This window comes from Erpetoichthys calabaricus, chromosome 4, assembly GCF_900747795.2.
Source record: "Erpetoichthys calabaricus chromosome 4, fErpCal1.3, whole genome shotgun sequence".
In the NCBI taxonomy this organism is placed as follows: Eukaryota; Metazoa; Chordata; class Cladistia; order Polypteriformes; family Polypteridae; genus Erpetoichthys; species Erpetoichthys calabaricus.
Genome location: NC_041397.2, coordinates 2,819,213 through 2,845,773, shown reverse-complemented (window position 1 = coordinate 2,845,773; position 26,561 = coordinate 2,819,213). Strand labels below are relative to the sequence as shown.

The following is a 26,561-nucleotide window of genomic DNA, read 5'->3' as shown; positions in this document are numbered from 1 at the left end:
GCCCAGAAGATTCTGATTTGTGAGACTCGTCGTCCACATCCAGTACTGCAAAATGGCAAAACGTGTAGCAAAGTGTATTCTGTCTTTTCAATATTTTGTATCTTTTAGTTGTGAATTTTCCCGAAAGCAATTGTTTGTGTAAACGTCGAGTCATATTTTGGAGTACGGATGCTAATTAATGTTACTGTCCACAGACTGCATGCACCCCCAGACGCGTGGTGGGTGCTGTAGGGGTAAGTCGTATTGTCAGCTCTCCCCAAGCCCCAATTTCTAATTTTATTCTATTTATTTAACATGTATATTATTTGGTAATTCTCAAGTGTTAAATAAGTTATGTGCCCCCCCTCCACTAAGTTCTCATATACTGTTTTTCTATGTTTTATTATTAAAAGCAAACAAACAAACCAAAATAAATTTTTAAAAAAGCATTTCTTCTTTTAGTGTTCTGCCACAGTGTTAAAACATAATTCAGCATGGTGCACAGCATGAGCATGTGTATATTGTGGATTTAAATTTGTATTTTACATTTTATTTTATTGATTTTGTATTAATACTTTGTGTTTATAATTATTAATAATTGATTTGATTTATTATTTAATAAGCATTGGTGAGAAGCTGTTTGTATGACACTCTGTTGTTTTTTTTGTTTTTGTCAAAGTATGTTATTTTATTTTTTGTTATATTAAAATAGCAAAATATATAATATTATAAAACTGAACTATGATTTATTATGTGAGGTTACAGTATGTATATTGTAAAGTGTTCTTTTCTTCTGATGAAATGTGTATAATATATTGTAAATAGTTCAGTATGTAATACGTATGTTATGAAAGCAGAGCTGGGCGCACGGTGGAGGCTGTAGGGCTTTGGTGAGAAGCTCTCTGTATGACGCCCTGTTCTTTATTTTGATTCTGGAAAAGGAAAAAGGAAATAAACATCTGATTCTCCTCTGTGTTGACTTGTTTCTGACACAACACGGAGCAGGATGGATTCCAGTGGGTCACATGTGCTTACTGTCCAGGCAGGAGTGAACCTCACTCTTTAGTCAGGACAGTTCAGTTGTGCGTCTCTCCGGTGTGAACTCTGGTGCGTCTCTGAAGAGAACTCCTCAGACAGATTTGTTTGCCACATTCCAAACAGCAAAATGGCTTCTCGACGAGATTAATTTCTCAACAATAGTTTAGTTTGCTGACTTTTCAGGACAGGACTGAACCTCACTCTTGAGTCCTGAAGGGTGCTTGTTTTTCTGGACTGATTATTGAACTGCTACTGTTTATATTCTGGTGTGAACTTTAGTGTGTCTCTGAAGATTGCCTTTATGTGAAAATAGTTTACCACATTCATTACAGAAATATGGCTTCTCTCCAGTGTGAACTCTAGTATGGCTACGAAGACTGCCTTTATGTGAAAACAGTTTACCACATTCATTACAGAAATACGGCTTCTCTCCGGTGTGAACTCTAGTATGGCTACGAAGACTGCCTTTACGTGAAAACAGTTTACCACATTCATTACAGCAATATGGCTTCTCTCCGGTGTGAACTCTAGTGTGTAAAAGAAGACTGCCTTTACGTGAAAACAGTTTACCACATTCATTACAGAAATACGGCTTCTCTCCGGTGTGAACTCTTGTGTGTATCTGAAGACTGCCTTTTTGTGAAAACAGATTACCACATTCATTACAGAAATACGGCTTCTCTCCGGTGTGAAGTCTTGTGTGTAAAAGAAGACTGCCTTTACGTGAAAACAGTTTACCACATTCATTACAGCAATATGGCTTCTCTCCGGTGTGAACTCTTGTGTGGCTCTGAAGAGTGCACATCTCTGAAAACTTTTTACCACATTCATTACAGCAATATGGCTTCTCTCCGGTGTGAACTCTAGTGTGGCTACGAAGATGGCCTTTTTGTGAAAACAGTTTACCACATTCATTACAGCAATATGGCTTCTCTCCGGTGTGAACTCTAGTATGTTTCTTAAGATTGATCATCTCTGGAAACTTTTTACCACATTCATTACAGCAATATGGCTTCTCTCTGGTGTGAACTCTAGTGTGTATCTGAAGACTGCTCATCTTTGAAAACTGTTTACCACACTCAGTACAGCAATATGTCTTCCCTCCGGTATGAACTCTCGTGTGTTTCTGAAGAGCGCTCCTGTTAGAGAATTCTCTGCCACATTCCACACTGCGGTGATCTTTCTTTCCTGTGTAAAATTTAAAACAAAAAGGAAAAAAAATTTGCTGCCTTATTATCAACATTAACTCACATTAAATACATGACGGCTGAAATTAGGAACAGCATTTGATCAGCATAAGCAATTATAAAACTTTTGTTGTCCTTGTAAAACACACTTAATTTGTTCACTTTACATTCTCTATTACAACGTCTTACCAGGGCCACATGTGTAAAACTTCTTTATGCTCGGTAACATATGTGAAAGCTGTTTCTTATGCAAAGTTAGGATTTATAAAACTAGAACTTGGCATTTAAATTGGCTCAAAGTTCCCTCAAGTTTTGAGCATTTGTAAGTCGCCTGCAGACTTTATTTGTGTTGGCATTTTATCAACTCCAGGTGGAAAAATGAAAAACTGAACAGAAAATCTCATTTCATTACACATTTCACATTCTGACGTTTGACAGGCTACACAAGAAGTGAGTTTTGATGTATCACAATGACATTTTGGCTCATGATGATGACTGATTTCTAAGCTGATTTAGACTCCTTACTGTCATCCTCTGAACTGTGTGCTGAACTGCAGCCTTCATTACAGAGACCATCACACAGAAATCACACAATCCCAGTTCTCTTACAGGTCTTAGCTGTGTGTTATTCAGTGATGGCTGCTTTTTGGTGTGAACTGCCTGACTGGTGAGGAATCTCTCAGTCACCCTGAGCCACGTAATGCCATCTGTATGAGATGGTCTACTTAAGATGCTTCAGAGATACACGTGATATCGTTATCATCAGGGTATGCAAGTCGTGATCAAAATGAAATCTGCAGCAACGTCTTCTGTCTTCAGCAGTGGTGGTCTTACTTGGCCTACAAGCCCCTTTATGATTTCTGAGCTCACCAGTACGTTCTTTCTTGTTATTGATATTCTAGACGGTTGAATTGGGTAATCTGAAGGTTTTCCGATGTCTCTAATGATTTCATTATTATTTTCCGGCATCATAATGGCTTCTTTGACTTTCATTGGCACAGCTCTTGCCCTCATGTTGAACAATGGCAACTGTAGAGACCAAAGGTAGTCTGCAGGTAGGAGTAAGCTGAGGTGTCTTAGGCCTGCAAGACTAAAGCAATGAAACACACCTGAGGAATCACAAACACCTCTGGCACAAATTGTTCCAAACATTACGGTGCCCTGAAATGGGAGGACGATTCAGAAAATGTGCTGTCATTTCTACAAGGTGTGACTGAAATGTTTGCAAATCCCCTTAAATGAAAATCAGTAATGTGTACTTTAATTACATCTGAATTATTTAATTTGTAATTTTAAACAGTGGATTAAAGGAGTAAATGCAAGAAGAATGTTTCTTTGTCTCAGCCATTACGGAGAGTACTATATAAAACAGAACGCCATGCCAAGCATGAAAAGTGCACCTTCAATAATCAGAATGTGTCCTCACAAATATCCACAATTAAACTAAAACCACTTGACACAAAAACAAACAACAAAATGTCTTCTTTCATTCACCAAAGCAAAACAGCACAATGGATGAGTGACGCCTCAGTGCACAGGCCTACAGAAGCTGCTGTGACCTCGGAGAAAAATGAGAAGATGAGAAAACCGAGGAAGAGTGCGGCTGTTGGTGTTTCAGCTCTAAAGGAGAGTGGCAGGTGACAACAGGACTGGTCACCTTTGTGACATGCTGGTGACATTTATACTCGCCGTTATAATGTTTATAAGTATCTACAATCAGGACTTATTTATGTTGAGTAAGCTAAAATTTGCCAGGTTTTCTTGTCTATTTGCTCTAAAGTGTGTGTTCATGTAGTTACAGTAATTATTATCTCTGTTATGGCTGTAAACATCAAGCAGTCCAAGCCTGCACTCAATGAAGAGCACTATAAACAACAAATACAACTGAATTAAACAGTAGTGTTACACACATTAATTGGCTTTGAATTAAAATTGCCCAGTTTTTGCTGTTTATTGTGAAATCGGCTTGCAGTTGGTTGACTGGTCTTCCGATTTCATGACATGGAATATGTTAAGCTGAGGGCACACGTACAACTGGCAAAGTGCACAAAGTGGAAAGTGGTGAAGAAAATAACTGCTGTGTGGAAAGACCTTAAAGTATCTGAAATGTGACAGGAATGTTATCTATAAAGTTTAAAATGAAAAACTTAGTTAGTTAGGTGGGGTGTATTTAAAGCAAAGACATTTGCCACAACTAATCTGATGAGAAACGGTTTAGGTACAACACTCGGCTGAGCACATCGACTTTCAACAATGCAGCAAAAGCAAGAAAACCACTAAGGAAACAAATGTGTCTTAGCTGTCAATAATGGCACTGTTTGAAAAGAACCAGACATATGATCAGGACAGGACAAAACAAATCAGAGTAGCCCTCAAAATTAATTGCAATTTATCATTTTAGATACACCACCATTTTCTACAGTAGAAAGTTAAGGGTTCTGTCATTTAATTCTTCACTTGGATGATCCTTTTCAGACGTAGCATTACCAAGATGAACACTTTCATGACATCTCATACACAGTGACATGCAAATGTGTGGGGACCCCCTGATGAAAATAACTGTTACCGTGAATAGTTCAGTCAATATCAGATGAATTGATCTCCAAAAGCCATTAAGTTAAAGATAAAACATTCTTTTCTACATTTTAAATAAGATTTGTGTCTTATTTTTGATTTGCAGATTGAAAAAAGGAGTACCCCAGAATTGTTTGTGTACTACAAGAAATCGGAGGTCTCAGATATCTTTTTGCCAAGATGTCAGACCCTAATTAGCTCCTTAGGACTTTGGCTTGTTTACAATCATCATTAGGAATGGCCAGGTGATGCAAAATTCAAAACTGTATAAATTCTCAGACTCCTCAAACCTTGTCCCAGCAATCAGCAGCCATGGGCTCCTCTAAGCAGCTGTCTAACACTCTGAGGAATAAAATAATTTATAGTCACAAAGCAGGAAAAGACTATAGAAGATGGCAAAGAGTTTTCAAGTAGCCACCTCCTCAGTTGGTAACGTTATTAAGAGATGGCAGTTAACAGCAATGGTGAAAATCATGTTGAGGTCTGGAAGACCAAGACAACTTTCCAAGACAAGTGTTCATCGCATTGCTAGAATGGCAAATCTAAACTCCTGTGTCTTAAAGCTTCCTGGTGGTCTTTTGTAGTCCGACTCTGGAGTGGTGATGCACTGTTCTACTGTGCAGCAGCTCCACCACAAATATGACCTCCAAGACAGAGCCATCAAAAGAAAAATGTCCTGTTTCCTCACCACAAAATTCAAATGTTGCAGATGAACATCTAAACAAGCCTGATGTATTTTGGTACCAAACCATGTCAACTGATGACATCAAAAAAGGAGTTTTTGACCAAATATGCAAAGGTGTGTTTGGAGGAAAAAGGGCACAGAATTCCATGACAAGAAAACGTCTCTGACTGTTAAGGATTGGAGAAGATCAATCTCGTTTCAGGCTTGTGTTGAAGCCAGGAGCACCAGGAACTGTTCACTGGTAGAGGGAAGAATAGATTCAATTACTTATTAGAAATTTCTGAAGCAAACATCACACCATCTATAAAAGCTAAAAAGAGTATGGCTTCTACAAAAGGATAATGATCAGAACTGCACCCCAGAATTCACAATGGCCCAAGCTTCATGTATTGTCATGGCTCTCTCAGTTCCTTGATCTGAACATTAACGACAATCTGTGGTGTGACAGACTGCCTGGGCCCATTCCCAGTAGGGATGCCTTCAGCACAGAAAGACAGGGGCAGAGGGCTTATTCTGGATACTGTCTTCCCCAGAATGATAGAGGGTAGCCCCCTTGGCTTGCAACGGTTTGGAGCATGGAAGCTCAACCTTGCTGGGGCCCATTGCCACCGCCAGGAGGTGCCTGGATGATTACTGGGCCCTGCTTAGCAGCACTTCTGCCACATCAGGAGGTGCTGCAGGAAGAAGGTCATTGGATGCCTGGGGCCTCATGTGTAAATGCTGTGTGCGCACAAAAATGTTGCATACTCCCGTTACCACGCTCACATCATGGTGTATAAAAACTAAACTTGGTGTAAAGCCACGAACATTTTCACACCAGCTACATCCTTGGCATACGCAAGTTCCCCGCTTGATTTTGCAAACTAGTGGCACCCAGCATCAAAGCAGTGCTTTTGTTCCAGTTTGGTTTCCCTTTCTTTTTTAGATTCACATCCCTGATGCAGCTTCATCAAATACACTGAAATGAACCACATATTGTTAATTCATTTAAGGTATCTGATTGTAATTAACCTGTAACACTTTAATGGTTCACGGAATGGCCAAACTATTCCAAATACCATAGTAGCTTTAGCGTTGTTATTCTCAAGTATTCATCCCACTGTATCTGAGTGTGGAATCACAGCTGTACAGCAGCTGATCGGAAAGAGAATTATCGGGATACAGCATCAAGCACATGCTGCCTCAGCCATGCTGTCTATTTGAACTGCTCTCATACGGCAAACGCTTCAGAGCCTTTCCTGTACGGACATTGCAGTTTAAAACAGTTTCATCCAAAGAGCTCTAAACACACTCAATCAGTTCAAGTGCTCCTTGTAGAACTGTCTGTACTTATAAGTTCAATCACCTCACTGTAAACTTGCAATACAGTTATAATATTGGACAACCTGAGCCACTTTATAAAGCACATATTTACATATGATGACAATATCATTTTTAACATGAAATGCAGCAAAATATGTGTATTATATTATATACAGTAATCCCTCACTTATCGCGGGAGATAGGTTCCAAGGCCGACCGCGATAACTGAATTTCCGCGAAGTAGGGACACTATATTTATTTAATTATTTAACGTGTATTTGGACATTTTTAAACCCCCCTTGTATTGTTTACAACCCACCATTTACTCTATTAAAAACAGGAACAACTGCTAAGCAATATGAAATCGGTAGATAAGTTTACACTTACTGTATAGCGAAGTACACGTAGCAGCTTGTAGGCGGTCATGACGTCGTCGACCTTGTTGCAAAGATTCCTAAAGCAGATTCCATCCAGACTACTGCCTTATCACGTCCACTTGCAACTCGTTTTGCACCCTGGTTAAAGGACACTGCGGCTGTAGATCTTATATGCTTTTCCTCCTTTTTAAATAAAGAGAATCGATGTCCTGCAGCGGTGTAGCTGTTCCCTTCCTTCAACATATCCAAAACTTTTACCTTTTCTGCAATCATTTGCATCTTCTGTTGGTGCTTGGACACGGCCCCTGAAGCATTAGCACGTTAATGATGAATGAGTGAGATGAGACTTCCTGGTTAATGCAACACTCGTCGCTGAGCCAATCAGCAGCACACAGGAACTTAACTGCGTGCTCTGATTGGGTAGCTTCTCAGCAATCCGCCAATAGCATCTCTTGTATGAAATCAACTGGGCAAACCAAGTGAGGAAGCAAGTAAACAGACCCATTGTCCGCAGAAACCCGTGAAGCAGCGAAAAATCCGCCTTATGTATTTAGATATGCTTACATATAAAATCCGCGAAGTCGTGAATCCGCGAAAAGTGAACCGCGAAGTAGCGAGGGATTACTGTAGCTATGAAGAGGATGAAGAATGGAAAAGCCATTGGTCCACATGACATACCTGTGGAAGCATGGAGGTGTTTAGGAGAGATGGCAGTGGAGTTTGTCACCAGATTGTTTAATGGAATCTTGGAAAGTGAGAGGATGCCTGAGGAGTGGAGAAGAAGTGTACTGGTGGGCCGATATTTAAGAATAAGGGGGATGTGCAGGACTGTAGTAACTACAGGGGGATAAAATTGATGAGCCACAGCATGAAGTTATGGGAAAGAGTAGTGGAAGCTCAGTTAAAAACTGAGGTGATGATTAGTAAGCAGCAGTGTGGGTTCATGCCAAGAAAGAGCACCAGAGATGTAATGTTTGCTCTGAGGATGTTGGTGGAGAAGTATAGAGAACCCCAGAAGGAGTTGCATTGCGTCTTTGTGGACCTGAAGAAAGCAAATGACAGGGTGCCTCGAGAGGGGCTGTGGTGTTGTATGAGGAAGCACATTTCCTTCATGCCCTTTTACCTTTTTTGTTATTTTAAAATGGTAAATGATGGAAATAAAAAACGTAATCTTGCTTAAAATATTAAAGAAGTTTGTCATCTTCCACTTTAAGCCTTTTGGAGATCAGGTCATCTTTTACTTACTTATCTGGTCACAGTAACAGAAATTTTGCCCAGGGTGCCTGAATGTTTGTATGCCACTGTGCAAGCTTTGCTGTTAGGGACTTCAATCTCTACATGTTGTGTGAATGGATCAAGACGAGCGAGAGGGCCATTCATGGATTGTTCTTTGTCTGCCACCTCCTCTTAGACTCACCCAGTCATGAGCACAAATCTCCACACATCATCACTGGGAGGACCACTGAGGCAGACCAGTCATGTCAACCTGAGGAGTGGTAAAACTGCACAGGCAACACAAAGTGCTTATCTCACTGCTCCACTGCTTATTAAGTAAATTAACAAAGGCAAAAGGATTAAATTAAAATTATATACAGCAACTTCTGAAAGAAAAAAATAAATGTCATACTGAACAAAAATGCTTTATTTTCTAATATTCTTCAAAGAGAATCTAACAGTTAGACAAACATTTCTAAATCCATATATAACATTAAAATGTGTGGCACCCATGCCCGGGTGTAATGTCCAATGAACAAAGGCAACAAGATGCACAAAATAAGACGGATGTAAGGCCTAACATATCCAGTGAGCGGAGAGTCCGAAATACACGATGTGATCAAAACACAAGGACTTAACATTTCACCTTCGTGCACAATTTACTAAATGAACATTTCACTGTGCTGGTATTTTAAAATAAGAGACTAGTAGAAATTATAAGAAACTGAAACTAATTTATTACATATTATTTTTTTTTCTACAAAACTATGACAAATGCTGACTTGCTCATCACAAATAAGCACAATTTAAATAACAATCAACATACTGGTCACCAATGTCACAATTACACTTTATAGTCCTGGTCAGCAGCACAAATCTCCAGACATCATACGAGGGTCACTGAAGCACAAAGACCACCTGCCACAGCAGGCCTCGGAGGGTGAGCTGCGCAGGCCACACATCAAGTGTTTATGTCACAACACCAGATACTCCATGACTGTGCACGTCAAAGTGGGCATCGCCATTTAATAGGATTTTTAGTGGCACACAAGACCTGTTAAGACAGTAGATTTAATAAGGATGCAGAAAGTCAGCTGTACCTCTCACCCTGTAATCCTGAATGAATGGCTGAACTGCAGCTCATACCAGTTATCAGCCCAGTACTTCATCTAAACACAAAGGTGTAAATCAGAGTTGAGGTGACAGCATTTCAGAGTCTCCTTCAAACAAAACAACACCCAAATTGACATTCATCTTAGGCTTGTACCCGAGAACTGAACCTGCCTGTTTGTGAGGGAATAAATAACGAGCCTATAAGCCGGCCCTGGATCTGCAACTAGAAGGGGCTGTAATCCAATCACCAGGGGCTACACCCTCCTTTAAATGTAGCTGCATTCACCTCTTCTGTCTCTTTTGGGGGTTAAAGGCTGAGGATATTTTCTCTCTGGGGAGCCAAAAAGCTGACAATGCTTTCTCTTTGTGGGCTGAAAGCTGACAATTTGCACCCTTTTGGGGTGAGAAGCCACCCACACTCTGCAGAGCAAACAGTTCGCAAACTTTCTTTGACCTGGAAGCTCCTCTCCATAGAGCCCTGGACATGGACGCCCTGAACTGACTCTAAGAGCCACTCTTCTCAACCTCTGTTCTAGTCCCTGAGCAGTCTGGCAAGACTTAAAGAGCCATTAGTACAAGACGGTGTTATAATATGTTTTGTTATTAAGTTTTATGTCACTGTTCTCTGTGCCCACTGTTATGGACTCATTCACACAGGCAGACCAAGTATGGTAGACAGGGGCACAGCATCAGCATTTAGACTTGCCGAGCCAAGCACAGGACTAGAGCGCCAAAGACAACTGGAGAACTGAATAGTCAGCCTAAAGACAGACTAGGATATTTCTGTCCTCTGTCAGCACACCATCCTCTTGCCTTGTTGGCAGAATGAGAACTGTATGTAGGCATTGTGCTATTCCTGTATTTTTGAAGGTGAGGTTTGAGTCCTTTCCTGTCCTTGTTTGGATCCGGAGCCAAGAGCCTGCACATGGAGCAACCCGAATATAAGGATGGACCTACGGCCAACACTTTGAAGCTGCCGGGTGGAAGATTATGTCTTCTGTCCGGTGAAAATCCTTTCAGCGTGGCGACGAAAGATGGCAGACTGCGTAGGTCAAGACTCACACATTGCTTGACATGTCTGTCATAAGCTTCCCGTCTGTAATACCGCGTGAACCCGTCAATAAAGAGCTAAATTATCCTTATACTTCTCGTGTAATCTTGTAACCGTCTTATTGCATGCTGGAGGAGGATAATACCTTTTTATTTATAATTATTTAAATTCAGGTTAACTAAAACGCAGCAATTGAAAAGAAGACATTTGCAGAGGGCTAATGCCTCTTAAGGAAACAGACGGGAGCTTCAGTTCCTCCCCTCTTGTGCCAGAGAGGAGCAGAGGGACTAGTAAAGTGCCTAACAGTGAGTTGATTAAAAGGCAGCATCACAGCGCACCATGAACAAAGGAACAAATAGCAAAGACAAAGAGTGAACTTGAAGAGAGAAAAGTCCTCTTCTTGAACGTGGAACACCAAAGCAACAACTCCACACAACATCAGAAATCATATATATATTGTCACACACGTGCGATTGGGAGACAGCTGAAGGACCTAAATGATAGAACCTTGTGAGACCAGGGGGCGGCGGGGTGTGCTGACTGTCTCTCTCAATCTCTTGCAGATCATTCATGGGAAATCTGGCAGGGTTCTGGGGCTAATGATGATGTCACGTCCGGTTCCGATGACGTCATTTCCTTTACCGGCCTTTAAAGCCGCCATCTTACCTCCATCATATCAGTACTATTTTGGACTCAAACTGGTGAACATCTCTGTTCAATTTTCTTCAGTTTTGCAGGTGGGAAACAATATACGAGTGTCTGCCCCAAACCTTTATGATGTCTGTGACTCATTTTTGTGACATAGGTGTAGTCGGCAGGATTGATGATTCCCAGAAGAAACCGGGATGGGACCTAAAGTCTAACCAGGTAGGAGAGTAATGGGGCTAGATTTCTGGGTGGGGGGGTTCGGTCATTGGTCCAGAGTGACCCGGTGCAGGCTCCACTCCCAAAACATAAAACTGGGCCAATATTTAACCAAAGGGAGAATGTGGACGAGGCACATCGATGTGGGCTGGTTCCTGGGGGGTTAAACGAAAAGGGCTTATTATGTTCTCTCAGAGGAGAGAGCTGAGCCACCCATTGGGGTCACGATCCCAGGTAAATATGGGCTGTCCCCAGACCAGCAGGTAAAAAAATTTAAAACTTGGGAACTCGATCCAGAGAGGTCGACCCAGGAGCAAGCTTTTGCCCTTTGGGAAATGGTGCTACAGTGCCTACGGCCTTTTGAATTAACCACATTTCAAATAGTGGAGCAGGTTGCCTGCTTTATATTAAAAATGGGTCTTCCCAATAATTTTACCCTGCCGGTCTGGGGAGACTCTCACTCCATGGAAGAGCTAATAAAGCTCATTGAAACATTGAAGCCAGCCTCGCAATCTGAGAGAGCAGAACGGTCTTCTCGTGGACTCCAAATTAGGTCTCTTTCATACAATCTGGGGCCTGTTCCGAAGTCCCCGGGCTGGTGAGGGCGCCACTTACCCGGCAATGAGGAGGGATGCAGGTGGAGAGAGGGGGAACGGTTGTGCACTTACAAACCCCTAACTATGACTCATACACGAGTACTCATGGTAAATGGCTTCCGAGTCAGCATTCTTAGACTCCGGCAGCAACATTTCTATTGTTGATTGCCGATATGAACTACTGCGACAATTGAAAAAAATATAGACCAGTATTAGATGCATACACGGTGAAACCCATAATTATAAAACCACCCTATGTTTCATCAGTTATGGAGGATCACTAAAAAATTCTCTATGGCGGTCATCCCCAAGCAACCGTTTCCGTTCATACTAGGACGGGACTGGTCTGACAATAAATGCGGTGTACTACTAACTTCTCCCATCAATAACATAGTGCCTAGCTATAAACGGGACTAACCCGACTCAAGCTGTCTCCATGCCGTGTAACCAGCGTTTGGAGAGAGATCCGGAAGTCCAAGAGGTGGATGGGGAGATGGGCAGGCAAGTGTGTCATCCACCAGTGCCGCGACAAGCCGGGAGGATTCTCTGGCTCTTGAGGTGAGGCCGGACCCTCTCTCCAAAATGTACTTTCAGTTTAGAGGGACATCAGCTTCTTTTAAAAGTGATCGGTGGAATGATGACTCCCTAAAGTTTGAGAAAATTGTAGTCGTGCTTGTCAATGGCCAACGCACACATCATGCAATGCCACAGGGTCCTTACTTTGTGATGGAAAATGACCTATTATATCGAGTAGTGGACCGGGGGGTGTGGAAGTTGTTGTTAATCCCGCAAACCTACCTACCAACCTACCACCTCCTAGAAGGCCATATGGGCGCCGAAAAGACTTTAGAGCGAATTAAGCTCCGAGTTTATTGGCCGGGAATTAATGAGGAGGTTTTCCGTTTCTGCATCTCTTGTCCGGAGTGCCAATTTACGGCAAATTCCTAGGAAGGACCGAGCTCCTCTCATTCCTATTCCCTTGATTGCGAATTGGGGTCAATATAGAGCCTTCTGCCCGAAGACTCAAATATACTCGATATCCAGAGGCTGTAGGCTAGTCAGCATCTCTAAAAAAGTCCTTATGGACAAAGGAATGCCTTTCACGTCAGAAGCGTTTAGGGAAATGGCCAAGTTACTTAAAATAAAGCATTTAAAGACCGCAGTGTATCAAACTCAAACCGATGGTCTAGTAGAGACATTTAATCAAACAAGCTTCTATGGGGTTCTCTCCTTTTGAATTGTTATATGGACGACAACCTCTGGGAATACTGGATATTTTAAAAGAAGGATAGGAAGGAGAGACTTTTCCCTCCACCAATATATTAGACTATATTGCGCAGTTACGCGATAGATTTTGGGAAAATTCGACTGATATTAAAAAGCCACTGTCACAAAGATGAGTCACAGACATCATAAAGGTTTGGGGCAGCTACACGTATTTTGTTACCATCCATCCAATATCCAACCCGCTATATCCTAACTACAAGGTCATGGGGGTCTGCTGGAGCCAATCCCAGCCAACACAGGGTGCAAGGCAGGAACTAATCCCGAGCAGGACGCCAGCCCACCGCAGGGCACACACACACACCAAGCACTCACTAGGGACAATTTAGAATCACCAATATACCTAACTTGCATTTCTTTGGACTGTGGGAGGAAACCAGAGTACCCAGAGGAAATCCACGAAGACACGGGGAGAATATCCAAACTCCATGCAGGGAAGATCCGAGAAGCAAACCCGGTTCTCCTAACTGTGAGGCAGCAGCGCTACCCACTGCGCCAACGTGCCACCCCGTATTTTGCTTCCCAGCTGCAAAACTGAAGTAAATTGAACAGAGATGTTCACAGGTTTGAGTCCAAGATAGTACTGATATTATGGAGGTAAGATGGCAGCTTTAAAGGCCGGTAAGGGAAATGACGTCATTGGGCCCGGGACCAGAAGTGACGTTATTGGAGACCGGAAGTGACATCATCATTGGGGCCAGAACCCTACGGGATTTTCCATGAATTGTCTGCAAGAGACTGAGAGAGACCGTCAGCGCACCCCGCCATCCCCTGGTCTGGCATGGTATTATTGTCATTTATGCCCTTCAGTTGTCTCCCAATCGCACGTGTGTGACAATATATTTATAAAACAGTGGCCCAAACACTGGCCCTTGTAGGACACTATTCTTACGACCACCCAGTTCTAATTGGGTTCCTTGCACCATAACCCTCTGCCTCCTGTGTTTAGCCAATTCTGAGCCCATCTGCACACCACACCCTGAACTTTCACTTCACTTATCAGACACTTTCTGAAAGTCCAGATAAATAATATCATATGCTCCACTTTGATCATATCCTTTGGCTGGTCCCTCATAGATTTCCAGCATGTTAGTAAAACACAACCTCCCTCATCTGAATCCATGCTGACTGTTTAGTAAAACTCCTGTTCTCGCCATGTGTCGCTCAATCTTTTCTTTAATAATTCCTTTCATTCATTTTCCTGTGATGCACGTTAAGCTTACTGACCTGTTGAAACTTCAATTTTCCCAATCAACCTTTTTATATAATGGGATTACAGTTCATAGAAATTGTCCCAGTGTGCAGCGACTACCTAAACATTTTTATATATATATTTACTAACCTCCGTAAGCATTTGAGGATAAATAGCATCGCTCCTGGAGATTTGTTTCATTTTAACCAATTTATTCTCAGCAGCACTTCTCTCTCGACAATTTCCAAATCCCTCAGTACCTCCTTAGTAGTCCCTGTAACAACTGAGAGGTTATCCACTTTTTCAGACATGAAATCTTCAGAAACTGGAAAGTTTAGAGTATTTTATATTTCATTATCTGTGTATTGTAATTCCCCTTCATTGTTCATGAGGCACTGCACTTCCTCCTTGACTGTTCTTTTACTCCGAAAATAATGAAAGAATGTCTTTGGCTGCAATATTACTCTTTTACTGTCTTTTAGAGACCCTCATAACTTTCCTAATGGTTACTCTCAAATGCACTACTGTCAGCTTTGGGGATATTCATCTTAAATGACTTATTCAGATGTTCTTTTTTATCCTTTATAGCTTCTTTCTACCTCCTTATTTAAGAGATTTTCTTAATTACTTTGAATCCATCCTGCATCATATGTAAAATGTTTAACTTCTTTCTGCTAAGAAATCACAGTTACTCTTGCCTGTTTATTGCTATCACACTGACTTGTCGGCTACTACAAAAGCTTTCTCCAGCGTCTGCCCCACAATCCTAAAGGCTGGAGTAAGACTGGAGTAACACCTGCTGTTGTGTGAATCACAAAAACAAAAAGAAAACCCAGTTGTGAAAAGAAAAAACATTAAAAACTATTAAAACTGCTTCACTGCTCCTTAATAACTACCAAAAACAATAAAGTGTTTAGGAGCAAAAGTCAAATTTAATGCACACTCACACAGAAGGAGCACAGACTAGCACAGAACACACAGCCCTTTTCACTTTATGATATAAGAAGGATGTCAGCATGTCAGTCTAAGCTGTTTCTCCAATCCAGAGCTTCAATGTGTAATCCAAAGGTTTGACGTTTCATCCAGATACTTCTGAAAGGATGTCACAAGAACCTTAGAAGAACTGAAGAGATGTGTAAAGCTGGCAAATGTGATAAAAGAATTTTGGAAGACCTGGGTGTCCGTCAATGCATAGAAAGCCATACTGTCTACAAAAATGGAGGAAACTCACTACTGGAAAGGGCAGCCAAGAAAGATCACAGCATGAAAGTAGAGGTGCATAGGAACCCAGACAGGCAGAGCCAAGGGCCTAAAGAAATCTCGGGGGACTTGAGAAAGTCTCTGTCCATGTGTCCATGTGGAGAATGTTGTTTACAGAAGGACAACACCAAAGAAATCAATGAAATCTAGTAAACCCATCACTGCGCATCTTAAAACTTGTAAAAGATCATCATGATGTTCCAGAACAGACAATATTCAGTTTAGGACAACTGTGGTTGTCTGCAATCAGAGCTTAGTTGAAAATCGGACCACATTGTTAAGAGGAATTAATATGGATACCGAGGAAATTCCAGATGGATCACTACCTTTGTCTTGCTCTTGGACATTTGTATAGCACTCTTTATCGAGGTCTCACTATAATGGAAGAAAAACAAATTGCTAAACCTTACATTACAATAGATGAAATCTCACACTACATTCAAACACACAATAAAATAGAGTATTTTCTCTCCATTTCTAAGTTTCTCATAAAAATCACAAGACCCAACCTTTTAAGCTCATAAACCCCAACTCCAAATCTTACACATTTGTATTTTACACTTACTTTTTCCAGACTTCTTTGTAGCTGGTCGCTTATTCTTCTGAGTCCTAACAGATGTAGTTTCCTCAGCCCTGTTTGGTTCAGACTCTAAGGATTCAGACTCCACATTGGTAGAAGGCTCTGGAGATGAACAGTGTCTGCTTTGAGAAGTGTCTAACCTGGTCACCACTCCATCTTGACAGCCATCATGAAGGTTGTCTTCTTTTGCACTGTCCAGATTTGTATAGTTGTGTGTCTCAATACTGACAGACGTCTCTTCAGGTTCTTCTTTATTGTTCATTGACTGCAGTTCGCTGTTCTCATCATTGATGCTCAGACTTTCCTGTTTAAGGTAGATGGACTCTGACTCAAAATCCTCCTCTTTAATATTTACAGTTTTCTCCACGATATTTGCGTCCACATCACAGCTCTCCTGTTTCACATCCATTGAGATGTTCCAGTAAACAGCAGCTTTTTCTTTATCTCTGTAGAAAGAACAGGAATCAACTTCATTTAAACTTCATCACTTATGTCTAAAGACACGTGAATGTCATTTTAGAACCCGCTCTATGTTATGGTTTATGTAAAGTTAGTATGGCTAATATCTTTAATTAATGTGTGTGACATATTTTTCTCTTGTGCCGCCCTGAAGGGGGCGCATGTGAGCCCAACAGGCGCTCGTTGTTGCTGTTCTTCTACGCAGAGGCTCTGAGCGCCAACAAGTCAGCGATATCAGAAAGTCAAATGCACTGCAGCGGTCCGTTAATTTTTATTTTGAGCTTCGACTGACTGCCAAAATGGAAGATTAAGACTTTTAAAACTATAAGAAAATAAGGAGGACTTTTACAAGAAAGTGACAGAGATTTTTGTGGAGAAGGTTAGGCGCATGGACTTCATTTACAAATAAAGGTAAGACCGTAAACGGTTTTCAATTTTATAAAAAAAAAAAAAAATGGGATCAGACTATGAAAGAAAAATCCAATATTTAAAAACTAAATTTAAACCTTAAATAAAATATTCTTTTGTTTTTCTTGTTATCCTTTAAGTTGAATAGTCTGTAGTAAAATTGATTAAAGCATCAGAATTAAAAGCTTTAAAAAAACTAAATATCTCACTTATGGTCAAAATTAATTTTTTTTTTGTACATCTCTCTATACTTTCTTTTGTATTGAATGAGTATGAATTGTGGAACTCAAAAGGCAAATTTAGAACACATGGAGGGTGCGGAGCAAATGCACTCTCTCTGCTCTCTCGCCGCTCTAAATGTAACGTTCCTTCTCAGCCAAATATGTTCCTTACCTACTGTATGTGTGTGTAAAGAATGCTGATGAGATATGAAACATAACCAGTAGTCAATGTGCACTGCGCACTACTCTTTTGGGTTCATACATTTATAAATCTCACTCTGAAGGAGTCAGTGCCTCACCAGCCATGAACCTCACCGCACGTCACTGCACTGTTGATGGCACTGGTTGTGTTTTGAAGACATTTGTGATGAGTTCCACAGCACACACTTTTATTCGCGTTGGATTTTGGAAATCAACAATACGTATCAGCTACAGACCTGAAAATCACTGATTACTACAAACATTTAATGAGGAGTGTCCTGCACACATACTGTACTGTTGTGATGACCACGTCAGCTCTGTAAACTCTAAGGTGTGGCGTCTCTCAGCCTCTCTGACTTGATCGACATGAGGTAGAAGAGAAGCTGCACTGTTACAATACGCCTGCTGCCTTAAGACAAATACAGTATGCTCATCAATTTACGTAGACAAGAATCCACACCAAGAAATGTGGTATCAGGTAGGAATCTTTTATAATGTCTCTTGAATGTATTTATCAGCTTATAGACAAGTACAGCTTTTTTATCTATTTTTTTTTTAAATTTTATTGATTTTATTGAAATCACACAACATTCCATACAAACAGATCAAGTTTTACAAAATAGGATCGAAAACAAATCAACTCCCACCCCTGAGAAAGAGAGCATGGCCAGCAGTTAAACTTATATTAAAGGTAGTAAAAATAAGGAAATAAATGAATTAATAAGTGAATACAGATAAATGGAGAAGAAAAAGAAAAGAGGAGAGAATCTGCTTCGTCAGTGCTTTAAAAGCTTATTCTAAAGTGTTATCGATGAGATCCTGCCAGGTTTGGAAAACGTTCTGCACAGATGCTCGAAGTGAGAATTTGATTGTTTTCCAATTTCAAATAGTATATAACATCAGTTACCCACAACAACAAAAGAAAAAATCTGTTTTTGTTTTAACTGTGTTCCAGTAATCTATACGTGAGGTGACTTGGGCATTAACCAATATTTCAGTACTGTGTTGCATAAGAACAGGACGAAGTTTAGAAATGTTTCAGAGATGGAAGAAGGCAGTCCGAGAAATGTTACTTATATGGGAGGAATTATTTAATGATAATAATGATAATTATTATTATTATTATTTAATAATTGACATTATTAGTGTATAAATGGATATAAATAATTGCATTTAAACGAGTAGCCACAATCTGTTGTATGTAAACGATACTGTTTTAAACGTTACTGTTTTTTCATCAGAAAACGTGGTTTCCACGTCTACCTGTATTAGTTTAAATGGCACTTTTGCCACTCGCAATATGGCGGATGTACTGACGTATCGTGTCAACTGGGCAACACATTGAATGTGCCATCTACCTATATATATGTCTATGCTAGAGTGCCTCAAAATCACGCGACAGGAACATTGAAACAAGTCTCGCAGCTGCGTTTCAAAAGCACAAAACTTGATCATTTGTTTGCCCCACTTCGACGTGGGAACAGATGAGAAAGAAGGAAGAACGCAGAGCAAGAAGTTATCCTAATACAACAGCAAGATATAATGTAAGCTAAAAAAGAACCAAAGTCTTGTTAGTTTGTTATGTATGAGTCCAGCCACTCCACTGTGTAAAATTGAATTGATGGTTCGTTGTCTTTGCTGTATCTCCATGTTATTTCTGTTGCCAAAAAAGGACAAACTGAAGAAGTGTGGATTAACAGCCAACGACGACCGCCAGTTTTTAAGTGACATTTTAACGATTTCAGGTGGGTTATACTATAACGTTAATGTAACTAGAAGTTCAAAGTTTCTTTATGATTATCGATAAGTGGTTTATTATGAGCAACATGTTGTGACTTTCAGCACGTACTTTTTAAAGCTTGTATTAGATGGAAGTGGATCAGTGGCTTCGGAATGGAGGTGGGGTGTCGTTGTGGTGTCGCTGTTGGGAAGTGGAGTGTGCGCCGTGAGAAGAGCCGATACGAAGTACTAAAGTGCATCCTGCTGAACTTGGATTATGTATTAAAACAGAGCTGAGGCTATTACAATATATCAATATTTCATGCATTGCAATGGGGTGCAGTTGAAAATACAGCAAAAACTGTTTTAAAATATTACTGATGAGGTAACAAGCTTCCAGTGTTTCAGTGACAGTTTGACAAAAATGAATTACATCTATACATTCTAAAAGTTACTGTGCATTTCAAACTAAGAGTTTCTGTTTAATTTTGCACATTGTTGACATCATAACAATAATCCCTCAAATGTTCACACATTAATAACCTTGTTTTCTATGTGTTTTCAGGGTGCTGTATTCTGGCTGAATGGCTTAGTACTGTCATTTCTGTTCTGATATTTTGAGCTCCAGATCACAATTCTTTACATATTATAGACTGGAGCAGAGTCATTTCTCAAGAGTCGGCCCACTGCAGTGCTGTATGATCATTGCATGTGCACATTTCAGACACTAAATGCTTTGAAAACTCATTGGTCAGGACATCATGAACACAGCAGTTACACACACAGTGCGTGTGCAGTACTGTCACTTAACTTAACAGATCATTGAACAAATAAAGAAGACTGAGAGACATCAACCTGTGATGCAGGCCACGTTGGCCCTGAGATGACAGACCACCATCCTGTCCAGACCACCAGTGAAAGAGACCCTGGACCTCTGGCCTGCTCTGCACATTGAGTCTGAGGTGAAGTGGTTTATCTGTTGTTTCCATGATGCTCTTTTGTTTATATGTCCCATTCTGTGTAAATAATATTTATCTTGTACTCATATACAGTATACTGCTCTCATATTACTGTTTATCTGGGTGGATGCAGAATTCCAGTGAGTCACAAACCAGAACCTGCATGACACACTCCATGAAGAACCTGATCATCACATCACACACTTGATGACCTTGTTTAGGCAGAAGGCATCTAAAACTAGAAAGCTTTCTGAATCTTAGGCTGGCATCTTGAAAGTCCATGACACACAGGTACTACACTATCTATTTCAAAGTGACAGCAGTGACATCTGAGCTTTGGAATTAGCAAACTTGTATGTCTGTCCTTAGTTACTGTTTGGAAGGCTGTTCAATTGGAGTGAAGAGCTAAATCACTGGCTGCTTGTCTCTTTACTGTACGTCACTACATTTGTATTTCCTGGCCCATAGAATACTTTGGATATTTCAAGGTTACAGCATTGATCACACCTTGATTTGCTGCTACTAAGGGTGGAATAGTTCAATTATCTCACAGTTTGGATCACAACACAGGGCTTGTCGGTTTGGTTTAGTCACCATATTTTGGATGCAGTTTGAAAGAAACACCAAAACTCCCTAATTCTTAATGAGTTCAGTTTACTTTGTTATACTTTCAACTTAGACAATCTTAGCTGTTGTTCATTTTATGCACTTAATTTATACAATAAACTGCAATTCTAACTACAATTCTGTTCTCCTTATGAATTACATGATAGACACACAAAACATTCTAATGATCTCCATGCACTTCATGTGTTTCTGCAACAGGACTTGTCTGGATTCTTGAAAACAAGGAAGATTGGTTATAAACTTGTATCACACCTGCTAGACATTAAATGTCCTGTTTGTGACTGTGTATTCTTTCAAGTTATTGATTGTGAGAGGGTTGCATTTTCATTTCTGTCAGGATATCGATGAGGCAGAGCTTATCAATGCACCTCTGGTCCTTATGACAGTCATCAGTGACAACACCAACAGTCCAATTCACTACCAGTCTGAAAATGAAGTTGTTATTACCCTTCTTAAATCTGTCGATGCCTTTGTGGTTATGTTCAGACTCACACACACACACACACACACACACACACACACTACATCTTAGTTATCTCAAAGGGCTGACAAACACTTCTGGATTCTTTCAAAAGATTCTGCTGGGTTTGGAAGATGGCAAAGTGTCACGCAGACTGTAGACTGTCTAGAATGATCTGGCACATGTTATTTACTCAATCAAGTAGGTCTGAAAACTTATCATTTTAAGTTATTTAACTTTATTATAATTTTGTGGTGACGTATTGCCTCATTTTTGAGTTTTACTAACTTATTCGGGTTTACAGGGTACTTAAAAGGTGACACGACAGGATTTACTCACCTCAGATTCCTGCTGACCACCGCAGTTCGTCCAGTGCAGGGTGGGTTACCAAGTCCAACCAGAGTCTCACCTGAGTAAAGAGAAAGAACACACGGCTATGTCGACATGTATAGCACAGAATAACACTTCACAGGGCACAATGGTGGAGCAACAAGTAGAAGGAGCAGACAGGAAGAATGGCGCAGAGGTGACGGCTTGGGACTAAAAACTGTGAGGCTGTGGGTGCAAATGTATCTGCTGACACCGTGGGACACTCTGTGGCCTTGAGCCAGTCGCTTCATCTGCCTTTGCTTCAATTGGGTTAAGAAAACGAAACGTAACCAATTATATCACAAGTGTCTTAAGCTGCCTTTAAATTTAAACACAGAACTAACCGAGGAGTTAACCAAAATGACACCATCTCACTACATTCATAATGGCTAACAGGGTACAACACCCTAGTCACAAGGAATTAAAAATGTTAAAGTTGTCAGACAAGTAGAGAAACATAAATGTAGATCAATAAACGAACTAAAACATCGGCATAAAAAAAATAAAAAGCTTAAACAAAGTTAGACATCATACCCTTGGTTTATTGCTGCTGTTACTATTGTATTAGGGTTTACTTTGCTTATCCAGTGCTACTTTCTAACACCATTCCCTGGGTCTGCTATCTTAATATTTCAGGAATGTTGAAGATTGTCATGACTTGTGTCATAAAGGCAAGGGGCTTTCTTTCAAGTTCTTACTTGTGCTGATGGACTAAAAGTTCTATGTAGCGTGAGAAAATAATTCAGAGTTAACAATAATGAAGCACTTTGGTTTGCACATTGAAATATATAAGCATTTGGTTTACAAATGTCATGAAGAGACGTCTGAAATGGTTAAGTAAATAAAAGACAAGAATGTCCCAGGAGATGACGAAGAGATCAGCAAACTGTCCTGTAGACAAAAAGACGAGACAGTTGCCACATACACAGAGACTTCAAGGGTAATAGCTGAACCTAAGACATCTGAGAAGAAGAAGAGTGTCCTGGAATAGACTTTTATTTCGATAACTTATTTGGGTGTAAGTCAACGATCCAATCAGAGTAAAAGTATGCATTGATCAGCACCGTTAAGTAAATTCAGTTGTTTATTAAACAGACGTCTCTCCTGATTTTTTAGACCATTCTGGAACAGAATGCTGTTCATGTCAAACAGAATTTAAATGCAAATACTCCTCAGGTGGATGATGAGCCCGTCTTAGAGAGGACATGTGGCACTATCTGTAAAACATTAGGGAATGAGGTCTTCTTTTAGGAGTGTGTAATTTAAAAGTACATCTCTTTAGTAATATTAAAAGAGCAGGTTTACAGGGGGATATTACAGTCTTGGAGGACTTTAACTACCCAAACATTAACTGGGATAACCTTACAAATAGCAGAGCACAAAACCAGGAGTGTTTAGACGTAATCAGTGATTGTTTTTAACACAATACTCAGTGACAAAATGACAAGTGTTGGGTGTATTGATAAAGGGGATGAGACAGAGGAGACGAGTCAAGTTTGTTTCTTGGTGCAAAGAGAATTGTCTGCTACTTAACATCAGCAAAATGAAGGAACTGATTACTGACTTCTGTACCAAATGGCCTCTAAGTCTGGTCACTATTCAAGGAGTGGATGTAGAGGTTTGTCCACTCCTACAAGTACATGGGGGTCCACATTAATGACAGGTCAGACTGGCCTCAGAACACAGAAGAACTGTATAAGAAGTGTCAGAACAGACTCTTTAACTTAGGAGACTGTGTTCCTTTACTGTATGAAGTGACATCCTTCACATCTTCTACAACTCTGTGATGGCCAGCGTGATTTCCTATTCTGTGGTGTGCTGGGCAGGTAAGGTAACATCACTTGAAGAGAGGCCCACTGAATCAAAAGACTAATTAAAACGGCACACTCAGTTATGGGACACACTCTGAATGCCATGGAGGTCGTAGCAAAGGAGAGGATTAAAACAAAACTGAGTGCCATTAGGAACAATGCTGCACATCCTCTCTCTGTGATGCACTGACACTGAGGGCTTTTAGTCAATGAATCATTCAGCAGAAGTGTGTCAAGAAACACGACTGCGGCTCCTGTATACCAACAGCAATACACCTGCATAATGCATCACAAATGCATCACTGTGTCAGTGACAGCCATGTCAGAACTTTTCATTCTTTTTAAATTTTCTGGCTCTGTAGTAATTCCAGTGTGTGTTCAGACCAAAGTATGTTTATTTATTTATTTATTTATTTATTTACTATCGCTCGTCACATCCCCCCAACACCCCCAGTGCACACTACGTTACAGCCACTTTGTGCCATTTGTAAGGTTGAGGTGCTGAACACACGCTAAGGAGATGCGGTCGGATCAGCTGCTGTCTTTCTGCTGCTGCTACCGAGCTGCGTGTTCTGCTTGTTGATCATTTAAAAGCCTGTACAGCAGCTGTCCTTTTGTCTCACTGCCTTGTCTAGCGGGACATTAAAGTGTCTTTCTGAGAAGATGACATCTCGACCCAGGATTTTTTTATTATAATAGAGATATTTATTTATTTATTTATTTATTTAAAGAGCTTCCTCTAAGAAGCCAAATTGTTCCCTGGGGACAAATAAAGTTCTATTTATCTCTCTATAAATGTCAGGAAAACCTCTCTGTATTGGTGAGTCCAACATCACAGTTTGAACAGCATTTTGGTCGAATGTAAAGACCTTCAACTGATCAACAATGGAAACTGCTCCAGAGGTATCTGCCGCCATGCCGGCCTCAATCAGACTCCTTCTTCACTGGCCTAGAATGAGAAGAACCAGGGTGCATTTTCTGACCTAAACAGTCACACCAACAACCACAAAGGTATGTTGAGACCCTGATGAGAAATTTGAGATTAATTTGTAAAAAGAGCAGTTGTGGAGTGGAGTACTCTTACAACGCAGACATACTCCACCGAGTGTCACATGGCCCCCCAACTCCAAAATGTATACGAAAATAACTTATTTAAATCACTAAAGCAAACCAGAGGAATGAACAAAGTGAAGTATTAATGCAGTGACCCACAAGAAAAAGACATAGCATGACAAGTATAAGAATGAATTTCACTGGGCCTTTATTATAATGTGTTATTATAATGTGTGCATATGTTTGAGATGGACTAGCATGCTCCATGTGTGAAGGCTTCAGGATGACAATTCGAGGCTCGCTCACATATGCATATTAACTAAGTGATTGTGTTGGTGTACAAATGCGCATACACCAGGTTTATAAATCGGACTTTGTTGGCCATACACATTTTCCTGTTATTTTTTTTGTTTGTGTTACCATGCTCATATTTTCATTTTTTCATGTTCATGTTGCCTTGGTCTGGTTGGTGGGTCTTTTGAAGGCCTGTCGCCCGTTTTCACCACGTTTGTGTCCTCATTGCACACTGCTTTAGAAGTCAAAGAGCACAGAGGTATGAATGAATGTGGACACCTCATGGTAGATGTTACTGTAGGACATGAACAGGATGCCATCATCAACATAACACTGAAATAAAAATTATTATGAGGAAACCTAAAAAGAGAATGTCAGGATAGAGAAAGCTTAGTTGATGTTCAGTGATGAAACAAAAATGAGTAGAAACAAAGAAAGAAATCTACAAGTGAAAGGCTTAAACAGAAGAAAACGGATGTTCTGGACTGGCCAATCAGAATCCAGAGCTTTACTTGAAGTCAGCTGATCATTCATGGAATTCCAGACACGTCAAGGAACGGAGCACTTTGGAAAGAAGGAATGGACTTGGAAATGTTTGGTGGAGTCGATTAGAGCTTCAGGAGGATCAACAGGTTAGTAGAGACAGGGGTCACAAACGGGACTGTTCATGTTTAAACACTGCACTCAGGAATGACGAGAAGTCCAATTGTTTGTTATTAGTTTAAGACGATTGTGTTTGTCTGTAATTTGAAGATCAGACCACACTCTTAGGAGGAATTATTGAAAAGAATAGAATAGAAAAAAATGGAATTCAGAAGGATTCAGAAACTTTCTTGCAACTGTACATTTATTTAACACTTTTTTTTTTTTTATACTGAGGACAGGTTTAGAGCATTTGCAAAATGTTACACACTGTAATGGAAGATCAGCAAATTCCTACACCTGTATAATACAGTGAAACTGCTGTGTTTTATTGTGCGTTTAATATCATTTAAAAGTTTGTCTAATTTTATCTTAAAGAAAGCACAAGACAGGCCTTTCAGGCCCATAACCCTGACCCTAAAACATACATGTACACCGATTTGTATTCTTCACTTACTTGTTTCAGATGACGCCTTAGGTGCTGGCTGATCTTCCTCAATTCCAGGAGAAAGCATTTTGTCAGTCATTTGTGTGTCAATCGGAAATGATTCATATTTTATATTAATAGAAGACTCTGGAAATGAAGAGTGTGTGCCATAAGGAGAAACCAACCCGGTCTCTGCTTCATCTTGATGTACATAAGGAAGGTTATCTTCCTCAAAACTATCCATACTTCTATAGCTGTGCATCTCAGTGCTGACACACTCTTCTTCATCTTCCGTTTTAAAACTCATTGACCCCAGTTCACAGTCCTCCTCCTCCTTCTTAACATTTAGGATCCTTTCCTCCATGACACTCACGTCAGCCTCATACGTCTCCTGTTTTACATCCATGCTAACGTCACAGGAAATGGCAGTTTTTTCTTTGTCTCTGTAGAAAGAACAGCATTCAATTAAATTCAAACTGCATCTTCATGATCTAAAGGCATTTGAGTTTTAGAACACCCTCTTAGTTAAAGCTGAGGTCAAGTCAGACATTTCATTGCAAGTTGACAATAACTCATCACTTTCATATCAATGTAGTTGTTAAAGAAGTTTGAGA

At 40.3% G+C, this 26,561-nt stretch overlaps 1 protein-coding gene across 1 annotated transcript; it reads right to left on the bottom strand.

The window, feature by feature from the left end:
• Window positions 1-404: 404 nt before the first annotated feature.
• Window positions 405-26,353, bottom strand: LOC127527413 (gastrula zinc finger protein XlCGF57.1-like). The gene is made up of 4 exons (XM_051926056.1): window positions 25,978-26,353; window positions 21,691-21,760; window positions 16,283-16,743; window positions 405-2,205 (listed from the first exon to the last, which is right to left on the bottom strand). The coding sequence occupies exons 1-4, from the start codon at window positions 26,351-26,353 to the stop codon at window positions 1,274-1,276; spliced, it is 1,839 nt and encodes a 612-aa protein (XP_051782016.1). The 3' UTR covers window positions 405-1,273.
• Window positions 26,354-26,561: the final 208 nt, after the last annotated feature.

What these genes read in the sequence shown, in the direction of transcription:
- LOC127527413 (XM_051926056.1), bottom strand. Translation starts at nt 26,353, where the DNA reads ATGGATGTAAAACAGGAGACGTATGAGGCTGACGTGAGTGTCATGGAG. An exon ending in GTGGTCAGCAGGAATCTGAG is followed by an intron (nt 16,744 to 21,690) that starts GTGAGTAAATCC and finishes TTCTTTCTACAG; the next exon opens with AGATAAAGAAAAAGCTGCTG. An exon ending in TACAAAGAAGTCTGGAAAAA is followed by an intron (nt 2,206 to 16,282) that starts GTAAGTGTAAAA and finishes AATTTTACACAG; the next exon opens with GAAAGAAAGATCACCGCAGT.